The sequence below is a fragment of the Eurosta solidaginis genome, chromosome 3 (genome assembly GCF_040869045.1).
Source record: "Eurosta solidaginis isolate ZX-2024a chromosome 3, ASM4086904v1, whole genome shotgun sequence".
NCBI classification, from domain to species: domain Eukaryota; kingdom Metazoa; phylum Arthropoda; class Insecta; order Diptera; family Tephritidae; genus Eurosta; species Eurosta solidaginis.
In genome coordinates, this window is record NC_090321.1 from 86,773,040 (window position 1) to 86,785,444 (window position 12,405).

General features: G+C 36.4%; 1 protein-coding gene across 1 annotated transcript in view; it reads left to right on the forward strand.

Moving 5' to 3' along the window:
• The window catches only part of Fbxo42 (F-box protein 42), a 33,861-nt gene that overhangs the window by 4,230 nt on the left and 17,226 nt on the right, over positions 1 to 12,405 (forward strand). Inside the window, exon 3 of the mRNA XM_067772643.1 lies at positions 8,283 to 8,736. Coding sequence (XP_067628744.1) covers positions 8,283 to 8,717 — 435 coding nt within the window. The 3' untranslated portion in view covers positions 8,718 to 8,736. The remainder of the gene's footprint in view (positions 1 to 8,282; positions 8,737 to 12,405) is intronic.

The window sequence follows — 12,405 nt, forward strand, 5'->3', positions numbered from 1 at the left end:
TATTTTCTATTTTAATGATAACTTTTCAATTAATTAAAAAAAATAATCAAAAAAAATCATGATTTTTTCCGATTATTGAAAAAAAATCAAAAATTATCAAAAAGGCCCTTTTGATTACTTTTGATTATTTTTGATTTTTTCGATTTTTTTTGATTTTTTTTTGATTTTTTTTGATTTTTTTTTGATTTTTTTTGATTATTTTTAATTATTTTTCTGCTTTGTTGAAAGAAAAATTCTCGTTTGTTGCATGCACGGAATAATTTCTACATACAAGTATATTTTAGGATGCAATATTAAATCGTAACCGCTTATCGAGGCAAATATATACATACATGCACCATATAGGATAAGTATATACACGTGCATAATTTGCTACACCCATTGTATAAAATAATAACGATACTCTATGGTTCCTTTGCAGGAATTATAAATGCTCGGACGTTTCATTCGAAACCTTAACTTTACTGAAAGCAAATGCAAATTTGTTATAAAGACTAAAACAACTTTTAGATAATGAATATACCTCTTATTTTACTTTCTTTTAAGTTTTAATTTCCATCGAAATATCGTTACTTTTGGCAATGTTAATTTAATGAAAAAATTTGTAATTGATTCAAATAATTATTAATTAGATACACATTTCATAACATCACTACTTCCTTTTAAAACATCAACTTATGCAATTTTTATGTTTACAAAAACACATATATATAAAATTAATAAAAAATAACATGAAATTACCACAGCTTACATTTCCTAACTGTACCATTGAACATGTACATTAGATTAGTACGAAACCTCACTTTTCTGTAATTTCCGTGGTTAATACTAAAAATATGGTTCACTATGCAAAACTTAAGATTTTATAGGAAATATCCTAGACGTAATCAAAAGGAAATAAAAAGAAACTTTAATCTAATGTACATGGACATCTGTTAATAAATTTATCTGGGACATAACAACCTTCGGTTAGACAGCTAATCATGATGATGAATGACAACTTAGAGGATCGCCAGTTGGAAGTGAATCTATCAACCTAAGTAGTATTACTCATACCTATTGTATGAGCATAAGCGCTCACGATATACCGGTACATCCTCCAATGTTCTGGTATGTACAAAACAATCAGTGCATAGCCATAACGTAATCCAAAATAGTGGATATATTACTTTTGTATACAAAACAAAATTGGCTTTACTTAAGGATGAACCTAAAGTTATTATTTTTGATAATGAGTGTAGCAAATTATGCACGTGTATATACTTATCCTATATGGTGCATGTATATATTTGCCTCGATAAGCGGTTACGATTTAATATTGCATCCTAAAATGTACTTGTATGTAGAAATTATTCCGTGCATGCAACAAACGAGAATTTTTCTTTCAACAAAGCAGAAAAATAATTAAAAATAATCAAAAAAAATCAAAAAAAATCAAAAAAAAATCAAAAAAAATCGAAAAAAACAAAAATAATCAAAAGTAATCAAAAGGGCCTTTTTTGATTACTTTTGATTATTTTTGATTTTTTTGTTTTTTTTTCAATAATCGGAAAGTCATGATTTTTTTTTTGATTTTTTTCTAATGGTAATCAATTAGTAATTGCTTTTTACGGAAAACAATTGAAATAATCATTGGCCATTAAAATAGGCATCTAATTAATTGATTACTAATGCTAATTCAAATTTAACAGGTCTGGTACATATATACATCTACATTTACGGGTAAAAAAAACGCTTATCATTACTTAGATAATGCTTAGGAAACCCATCTAGCGGCAGTGGTTAAAAAACTAGCTACAAAACGGGTTGTACCGAAAAGCGGAGACCCTCTGTTGGCCATAGTATATAACTTATAGCTGAATCGATTGCGGTGAAAAGTGGACACACACAATTTGTAGAGGTAAAACATAGACATACATTTCAGTTGCATCAGTATAAAATGGGTATTGCAATTTAGGAGTACTAATTTTCTGCGCAGCAATTTCAGAAGTGTAGATAAAGTTATGCACTTGGCAGTCCATATAAAGTTTAAGTGCATAGAAATATGAGTTTTGAAATATAATTTTTCTCTTACACAAATTATATGCAAAAAAAGTGAACGAGTTTATTTCAAAACTCTCTCTTCGCTTCCCAAGGTTCTATGTACCGGAGCGACTCGGGATTTTTCCCGACCAAGGAATGTCATTTCAGTGTAACCCCATTTAATTTGTTGCGTCCCTCCCACAAATTGTCATCCTCCCAGCAGCTCCTTGCAGCAGGACTGCTCCATATTCTCTTGCTCCGGGAAGGTATCGAATCCAATCCGGGTCCGTATCCTGACCCCGGTCCTGAGAAATGGTTTTGCTGCATCTGCCGGAAAAGAACCTTTTTAGGACGGTCATACTCTGTTCAGTGTGTCTCGTGTAAGGGATGGTTGCATCGGACAGGTTGTTCTGGGCTTGATCCCAAAACCCGACGTCCACGTAACTTTTATAATCTTTTGCGGCTCCTTGCTGTTCACGCCCAAGGGCGTCCCGTAGTCTACGTTTAAGCGCCCCCACTACCTTCCAGCAGCCCCGCTGCTCAGCAAGCCACAACAAGTACCGGCTGCTGCTCGCGCCCCACGGCGCCAAAAACTCAAACAGCTGCTACCACTCGCAACTACTATCTTCGTAGTAGAGTCGGTAGCAATGCTGAGCATCAGCCCCTGCCCCCGTCTTCTCCCCCCTCTTTTCCGGCAGCAATCGTGTAGGTCAGGGAAACAGACTGGTCTCCGCGACGGCAACCCCCCGACGGGTTTCATCGCGCCATGTTGCCAGGTCGCAAACCCAAATCATCCGGGTACCCCAATGCTTGCCCAAGGACGCCCAGTCCCAGGGCCACAACAGCAATTGCGTCCTGGCCTTCCTCAACCCAGACGTAGTCACCCGTCATTTAACCCCAGAGTGGCGACGTCTCCCCCTATGCACTTCAGAATTCTGCAGTTAAACTGTAATGGACTAACTGGGAAGATTTCGGAGATAGTTGATTTAATGAAGCGGCACAACGTCCGCATTGCTGCGATTCAAGAGACTAAATTCACAGCAAGATCTGCATTGCAGACCTGCTCTGGGTATAATGTCCACAAAAAAAAAAAAACGCGAGAGCGGAAACGGAGGCGGCCTCGCGTTTATCATACACCACTCTGTGCAATATATATATTTGATCCTGCCATCGACCGCAGGGACAATGTCTTAGAACGTCAAGGCCTATCTGTCCGGTCAGGCGATGCAAACCTAGAAATCATCAACATCTACATCTCTCTTGCCACCTGTTGCCCCAGTGGATACCGCCCTAATATCAGAGCCGTACTCGCTGGCAACAATCTCATTATCTTAGGCGATTTCAATGCTCATCACGATCTATGGCATTCAAACGGCCCCACACGTATGGTAGGAAGCTGTCACAGTTCGCCAGATATCTCAATCGTGAGCGCAGAACTCGTAAACTGCGTCAACTGGCAGCCAATGGTAACATTGGCATCCGACCACCTGCCTATACTTATTTCGCTCGAGCGTACCGCCGACTTCATCGTCACCGAAAAACGCACTTTCATAAACTTCAAAAAAGGAAAGTGGGAAGAATATAAATCTAATACAGACAACCTCTTTGCTGCCCTCCCTATTCCGACTGATGCCCGCCAAGGGGAGCGTGCCTTCCGCAAGGTCATTGAATCCGCCTCGGCACGTTTCATTCCCGCCGGGAGAATTCCCAAAATCCGGCCCCACTTCCCGGCGGAGGCCGCAAACTTAGCGAGAGAACGTGACCTTATAAGACAGCTTGATCCAGGCGACCCCCAAATAAAGGATATAAACCAACGCATCAGATTGCTTGTGGATGAACACAAGCGGCGAAATGGGAGGAGCCCTAAGAGGTTGTAACCTCTCTACCGGTGTGGGTAAACTTTGGCCCACCGTAAAGTCCCTATCGAATCCGACTAAGCACAAAGACAAAGTTTCCATCGCCTTTGGCGACAAAGTGCTGTCGGATGCGAAAAAATGCGCGAGCGCTTTCTGCCGACAATATATAATGCATTCTACGGTCGACAAAGATAGACGGAGGGCCAACAGACACGCACATAAACACAAATTCAGCGCGTCACCAATCACCATCACCGCTAAAGAGGTTGAGGACGCCATTGGTCGCGCTAAACCATCCAAAGCAGTGGGCCCAGACGGCATAGCCATGCCGATGCTTAAAAGCCTAGGGAAAGAGGGTTTCAAATATTTAGCGCATGTCTTCAACCTGTCTCTTTCCACCTTTGTCATACCCGAGAAATGGAAAATGGCCAAGGTGGTCCCGCTACTAAAGCCTGGTAAACCAGCTAACATAGGAGAGTCGTATCGTCCGATATCTCTCCTATCGCCAGTAGCAAAGACGCTTGAAGCCATTTTGCTCCCTTATTTCCAAGCAAATTTGCAGCTAGCCTCTCATCAGCATGGCTTCAGAAAACTCCGTAGCACTACCACCGCGCTAAATGACATTAGCACCCAGATAAATTGCGGTTTAAATCAAAACCCCCACCATAGAACAGTACTCGTAGCGCTACACCTATCAAAAGCTTTTGATACGGTCAACCATGGCTCGTTACTGCAAGACCTGAAAGGGTCTACCCTTCCCCATGTCTTAAAAGGTGGACCGCAAATTATCTGAGTGGTCGGCAGGCATCGGTGCATCGCTCTTACTGAATCTAGGCCATCGATGGGAAAGCTGAACGGTGAGGGTTTATTGGTGAACGGAAGAGTAAAAACTGAAATTAAAAAAAAAAAATTGGAACAACCAGCTTGGAAACAGGTTTTTTTTTTTAACTTTTAGGAATTATTTATATTTATATTTTATATTTATTTATTTAGTCTATGGTATTACAAAACCTTACAGACTAGATAACAGTAATCACAGTACAATAAAACTTGATTTACAATTATAAAAAAAAAAAAACTTTAAACAAGCAGGGACTTAAAAATAGAAAAATTGGAAAATATATCCACATGAATATTATTGTAGTATAAAGTAAGTTAAAGTCAGTTAGCATTCGAGTTATTGGCTCATACTGAACATAAGTACGCCTACAATATTCAATATGAAAGAGATCAGTACGTGACGTAAAGATCTTGTGACACCTCTCTCGATATTTTTTGACGCGTATTAGCAGTCGACCCCTCAACTAGACTTTTACCCGTTATAAATCTAATAAGTCCTTGCAGCGTATATTTTACGTATTACCTCAATCCTTATTACCATTTCAGTGCTATTGCGATTAAAAAATTTAACTCGAACACGGATCGATACGTGCCCTGATATCAATAAACAATCTCAAAACATTTCGTTTTCGTGTTTGAGTATTTTATACCACATAAAAAGTGCTCAAAAAAGGCTCAAACGCCAAAAAATCTAAAAAAACTAAAGGCCCAAACACATTTTGCTTTTGCGTCGTTTTGGCGCTTACGTTGCATCAAGAGCTGATTTTGAACACCCGCGTGTACATTGCTATGTACGCAACGGGAGCGCCAAAGTAACCCAAAAGGATTTCAAAAACTTACGTTTGGCATGCCTTGTCAATCCATTCTTCATGATGTCCTCAAATTTTTAGTTGGCTTGCTAAAAAAATATTGTCAGAAAGAGTGTTTAGATGGGACTTTCTACCTGCCAGATGTTCGTTATGCCTGCGTGTGAGTGTGAGTGAAATCGTAAATCGGCAGCTCTCTGCGTCGAATAATGTTGGCTCTGGCGAAAGCTCGTGATTTAAAGTTCCAATGCTGTTGGTAGTTGAAATTGTGGAGATAAATTGTATGATGTTATGTCTAAAATTTTTTAAAATAAATATTTACAAACATCGCATTGTGGCAAAAGCAAAGATAAAGTTATCCTTTTTAATAAAAATAGCCTAAAAAATGTTATCAAATATTGCTTATTCGGCAATTATATAAATTAAAATACAAAGACATTGTTTTGCCATTAAATGTTAACATCAAAGATGGGTATCATACACAGTGTCACAAAAATTTTCTTGCTGTAATGAAAAAATATTATGACAACACTCCAAGGGAATCAGACATACGTCAGCCAAGTATTGTAATAATTAATATTTTTTTATAACCGTAATCCTTGATTTGTGTTGCTAAACACGTGAACCATCCACTATGCTTCGTATATACTAGAAAACAAAAATCCTAAGAATTTAATATTTACATTACACATTTTTATTTATTGTTTTAATAATTTCTTTCGGTGGTTTCATGATTTTGTTAATTCATTAAAAAAAAAGTTATTCAATTAAAGTTTTTTAATAGTAATAATAGTTTTAGACTCAACCTAATAATCTGGCTTATTTCTTTTCATATTTTTCAATTGCTTATTTCTTTTCATATTTTAAAATTTTAAACTTATATTTAAGAATTCATGAGCTTAACACCGGCTTATAATAATTGATTAATTAATTATAAGCTGGTGTTAAGCTCATGAATTCTTAACTATAAGTATAAACTGAACACACCATTAAACAAACATACATAAATATGTACAACTGAGCCCGAGCTTACAAAGCTTATCATTCGCAACGAAGAAGAACTTTACAAAAACAAATCTACATGGCACACAAATTAATATAGAGACAAAATGTCTCAATTGTGTTGTTAGTGTAGAAATGAGAAAAACTGAATTAAGCATGAAAACAAATACCAGCAGGATGGCCTAGTGGTTAAAGGCTACTGCAGTTTCACCATGTGATTCACGATTCGAATCCCGGTGAAACCTTTGATAACATTACAAAATTGCCTGATGATGAGAACGTCGGCGGTTTTCGAAATGGGTCCATCGCAATATGACAGAAATTCAATTATTATAAGCCGGTGTTAAGCTCATGAATTCTTAAATATAAGTATAAACTGAACACACCATTAAACAAACATACCTATTAAATTTTAACATATTTAATTTTCAAAGAGCCTCAAGAATATCTTTTCCAATTAAAAAAAAAAAAAAATTATTTTGCAATGACCTGGCAAAATTTTAGGCCCAACCTAATAGTCTGGCTTATTTCTTTTTATATTTTTCAAATATTAAATTTAAACATATCTAATTTTCAAAGTGCCTCAAGAATATTTTTTCCAATTAAAAAAAAAATTATTTTGCTATGGCCTGGCAAAATTTTAGGCCCAACCTAATAGTCTGGCTTATTTCTTTTTATATTTTTCAAATATTAAATTTAAACATATCTAATTTTCAAAGTGCCTCAAAAACATTTTTTCAATTAAAAAAAAATATATATATTTTGCAATGACCTGGCAAAGTTTTAGACCCAACCTAAAAATCTGGCCTATTTCTTTCTACATTTTTCAAATATTAAATTTTAACATATCTAATTTTCAAAGTGCCTCAAAAACATTTTTTTAATTTAAAAAAAAATTATTTTGCAATGACCTGGCAAAGTTTTAGACCCAACCTAAAAATCTGGCTTATTTCTTTTTATATTTTTCAAATATTAAATTTTAACATATCTAATTTTCAAAATGCCTCAAAAACATTTTTAGCATGCAAAAATTAATTTTTTGTTAAATGCAAGGGTTGTTTCAGCCCCGCCACCCCTTAGCCAGTTCTGCGTTTCTATATTTAGATACCTTTAAAAAAGCATTGTACATAATTTTTATTGTGCCTCAAATACCTGCTCAGAAATGCTTACCAGCTCTTAGCCTATATTATTTATAAACATAATAAGAGATGTGTTATTTTTCCAAGACGACTTATTTGTGTCAAATAAAATGACTTGACTTACTTAGGTATAAATTACGTTTTTAAGCGTATTTAGAAAACTAATAGTATTTATGTAAGTTACCTGCCAGCGTAAGATGCATATAATATCATCTGAGATATTCCAAAAAAAGTTTGTTCGATTCCCTCGAAAACTTTTTTCAGGTTATAATTTAAATCTTTAAAATTCTATCCTGAAAAATTCAAAAAACGCACTTGTGCTGTTAAGCCTTGTGACCACAGATTTGTAGTTTATGTCTATCTTATATCCATATGCGGGTGTATGCTTGAGTACTACTTCGGTTGATGACTACATCTGTGTGTGAGATATCTCTTCGTTGCCTTGTATGTATGCGGGTAAATGATGATTAATGTGTTTATGTAGCTTGCTTTAATGTTTTTGTTGTTGTGCATTTATTTAGTGAAAATTCGCCACAATATATAAGTTCTGTTTCTATTCAATTAAGCCTTTATTGCTTGCCTCTATTCTACTTTAATTAGAAAATTCATTTTTACAGGATCCGTTTAGAATGGCCGCATTTAACGTACAAAACAGGCCTCGTAGCCTTTCAAAAGATCATAATGAGCGCATACGCCGTATGGAGGAAAAGATGAATGCACTAAGAAATTCGCGTCGCAATGCCGTTGTTGGTGAACCTAATAAACCCGTAAAGGAGCCGTCGCCAAAGCGAATTAAGCGTAATGTGCTTTCCTTATTTGTGTGTGATCTCTCGGCAGCAATGGATAAAAAAGATCCTCATTTGCAATGGATAGAATATAAGAACTATGGTGTCATACCTGGAGCTCCTGAAAGATTAATACTGTCTACAATGGTTGCAGGACACGGCGAATTGATATTATTTGGAGGCGTTCACAAAGAGACACTTGGTGAGATAACTCATCAGGTTTCGAATTCAATCCATTTCCTCAGTGCGCCGCGCGATATAATTTAAGTTGGTTATCTTAAAAGAGGTAAATGCGGCATATAATTACATATATAAATTAGAAACAAGTAAGGAAAGCTAAGTTCGGGTGTAACCGAACATTGCATACTCAGCTGCGAGCTTTGGAGACAAAATATGGGAAAATCACCATCTGAGAAAATGAACCAAGGGTAACCCTGGAATGAGTTTGTATGACATGGGTATCAAGTGGAAGGTATTAAAGAGTATTTTAAAAGCGAGTGGGCCATAGTTCTATAGGTGGACGCCTTTTCGGGATATCGCCATAAAGGTGGACCAGGGGTGAGTCTGTAATGTGTTTGTACGATATGGGTATCAAATTAAAGGTATTAATGAGGGTTTTAAAATGGAGTGGCCCTTAGTTGTATTTGTGAAGGCTTTTTCGAGATAACGAGCAAAAGATGGACCAGGGTGACCCACAACATCATCTGTCGGGTTCCACTAATTTACTTATATATGTAATACCACGAATAGTATTCCTGCCATGATTCCAAGGGCTTTTGATTTCGCCCTGCAGAACTTTTTCATTTTCTTCTACCTAATAGGGTAGGTGTCACACCTATGTAACAAAGTTTTTTCTAAAGTTATATTTTGCGTCAAAAAACTAATCCAATCACCATGCTTCATCCCTTTTTTCGTATTTGGTATAGAATTACGGCATTTTTTTCATTTTTCGAAATTTTCGATATCGAAAAAGTGGGCGTGGTCATAGTCGGATATCGCCCATTTTTAATACCAAAATAAAATGAGTTCAGATACGTGAACTAAATTTAGTAAAGATGTATCGATTTTTGCTCAATCGTGTTAACGAAATAGAACCCCCGTAGTTACAAGAAAGTGAGCACAATGAAAGCGAAATTTACGCGACGGCATTTTGCGACGATAGATTTATTTCTATGGTCGCCGCCGAGCGATGCCACGTGTCTTTCGATACACCCTCTTGACATATTGAGCGTGTTTTAGCTAAAGCAAAGAATTAAAGTTTTAATTGTTTTCATCTTTATTTCTGTATATGGAGACTCTGAATAAAAAGCGTCAGAAAATTGTCAGCGCGGTGAAGATCGTCGTCGCTCTGCACTGTGTTTACAGCTTAAAATCGCTTCCGGGATGGGTGCTGCAACCATAAATTTAATCCTGCAGGTATTACTTGAAAGCTTAAAGAAATACCCAAGAAATCTTTATACGTTTCAATTGATGCATAAAGACCGCATCTTGAAAGAAATTTTGTAAATAATGTGGAAATTTTGTAAAACAACTTGAACTTTGGCTTAATTTGGGAAAATAAACAAATTGAGCGTTTTCTTATGATGTGGATACCGCGCTTTTGGGCAGAACGTTTCCATCAGGACCATACGTATTCTTTTACGAAAGCGATATAGGAACCGCTTTAGTAGGAATGAGTCCATGCCAAGGTCTTAAAAACTGGGTTAACAGAAGCGCTATAAAATGGCTTACCCAAATTGATATGAACTCGTGCTCTAAAAATTGCAAAGAGAATTATCTTTTAAATAATACTAGCAGACCAGGCAGACGTTGTTCTGCCCTAAATTTGGTCTATCTGCATACATTTTAATAAGCTTTTTCCTTCTAACTCTGCCCTCCCCCCTCTTCACTTTTTCTTAATCCTTTTATTCACTCCTCCCTCCGTCTTTCATCTATCTTCGTCTCACTCCTATCTCTTTCTCAGTCTCCTTCCCTCTTTTCTCTTCTCTAAAGTTCTCATTCTTCTTCATTCCTCATTGCCAGTCCCAGAGGGTGGTGTGTATTTTGTTCCAGTCCCATTCCGAGTCCCAGTCCCACTCCGAGTCTCCGAATTTCAGGCAAATTGAGTAGAACGTATGTAAATAGGTATTCATGTCTTTATTTCGGCTTCGCATGCATATTTATCAGTTTTGCCAGGTTGCTGCGACTAAATCGAAAATCACAATGAAAATTACTTTAAAGCTCTCAGCAACAGCTTTCATATGATATCCATACTACACGCACATTCTAGGGGTATCCGGGTCCAAGTTTTGGCCTATATCTCGAGACCCTAGTCACCCAGCGGTATAAAAATTACTCTGTCAAGATCAACAGCTTCAATTCGATGCCCATAATGTAAAAACACACGAGACCCTAGTCACCAATAGGTATGAAAACTACCCTGTACTAAAGCACTCATCAACAGCTTTAATTTGATATCCATATTCTATATTCACATTCTAGGGTACCCGGGTCCACGTTTTGGCCTATATCTCAAGACCCTAGGCACTCAGGGGTACAAAACCTACCCCGTATCAAAGTACTCATAAACATCTTCCATTTGATACCCATATTGTACAAACACATCATAGGATTACCCAGGTCCACGTTTTGATCTCAAGACCCTTACCAGAATGGGATAAGTATCCTATATCCGTCTCCTGGTTCTAAGCTACCTCTGCACCAATTTTCGGCTAAATCGGTTCATCCGTTTTGAGTTATAAATAGTGTAACTAACACCACTTTCTTTTATATACATATAAAGATGTAATTATTTACGAAATCACATAAGAAACTTCAAAAATAACAGTATTTCTCCACTTTTTAATGGATGTTATTATACATTTAAACCTTCCTCTTCAATAACTCTATCTGTTAAGTAAAATAATTATAAAAAAATTTTTTAGTTAAACGGTTTCATTGAAAACAATACTTACATGAAGTAATAATAATACTAAAAGCTATAAAATAATTAGGTAGGTCCTAGGTACTAGTCATCACACTCCTCATCAATCTAGGGCGTTGATCAGAAAATTAAATAAAAGCGTTGAGCGCGTGAAATTTATAAAAGTGTGAGGCGTAGCATAACCTTATTAAGGTTCAGTCTTATATATGACTATCAATAGAAATTTGACGCGTCCAACGCTTTTATTTAATTGTCTGATCAACGCGCTATATTGACGAGGAGTGTGATGACTAGTACCTAGGACACCCAATTATTTTCTAGCTTTTAGTATTATTATTACTTCATGTAAGTGTTGTTTTCAATGAAACCGTTTATCTTAAACATTTTTTTTAATTATTTTATTTTCAAGTTTTTAGTCTTTATTTAATTGCCTATTATTTCTCATTCCATTTAGTTCGTTTAGTGACTCATTATTACAAGGACTTTTTCCTGACAATTTGTTACAATCTAAGTGCTGAATACATAATCCTTCCAAAGACTCGACTCTGCGCCACGTATGCTTGTCCCGCCTCCCACTCCAAAATATTTTGACGTCACTTCTACCGGACTGTATGTAATATTTGTTCCAAATATGAGCCAAATCGGACATCATAGGTCGCTTTCTATTCATGTATGTATTATGTGTTCCAAATATGAGCCAAATCGGACCACAAATACGATTTTTTTGAATATCTCAATCCTTGCGCCACCTATGGGCGATTTTTTTTTTTCATAGGTCGCTTTCTATTCTTGTATGTATTTTATGTTCCAAATATGAGCCAAATTGGACCACAAATACGATTTTTGTGAATATCTCGAGCCTTGCGCCACCTAGCGGCAATTTTTTTCATAGGTATCTTTCTATTCTTGTATGTATTATGTGTTCCAAATATGAGCCAAATCGACACATACGATTTTTATGAATATCTAGATCCTTGCGCAACCTAGCGGCGATTTTTTTATAGGTCGCTTTCTATTCTTGTATGTATTATG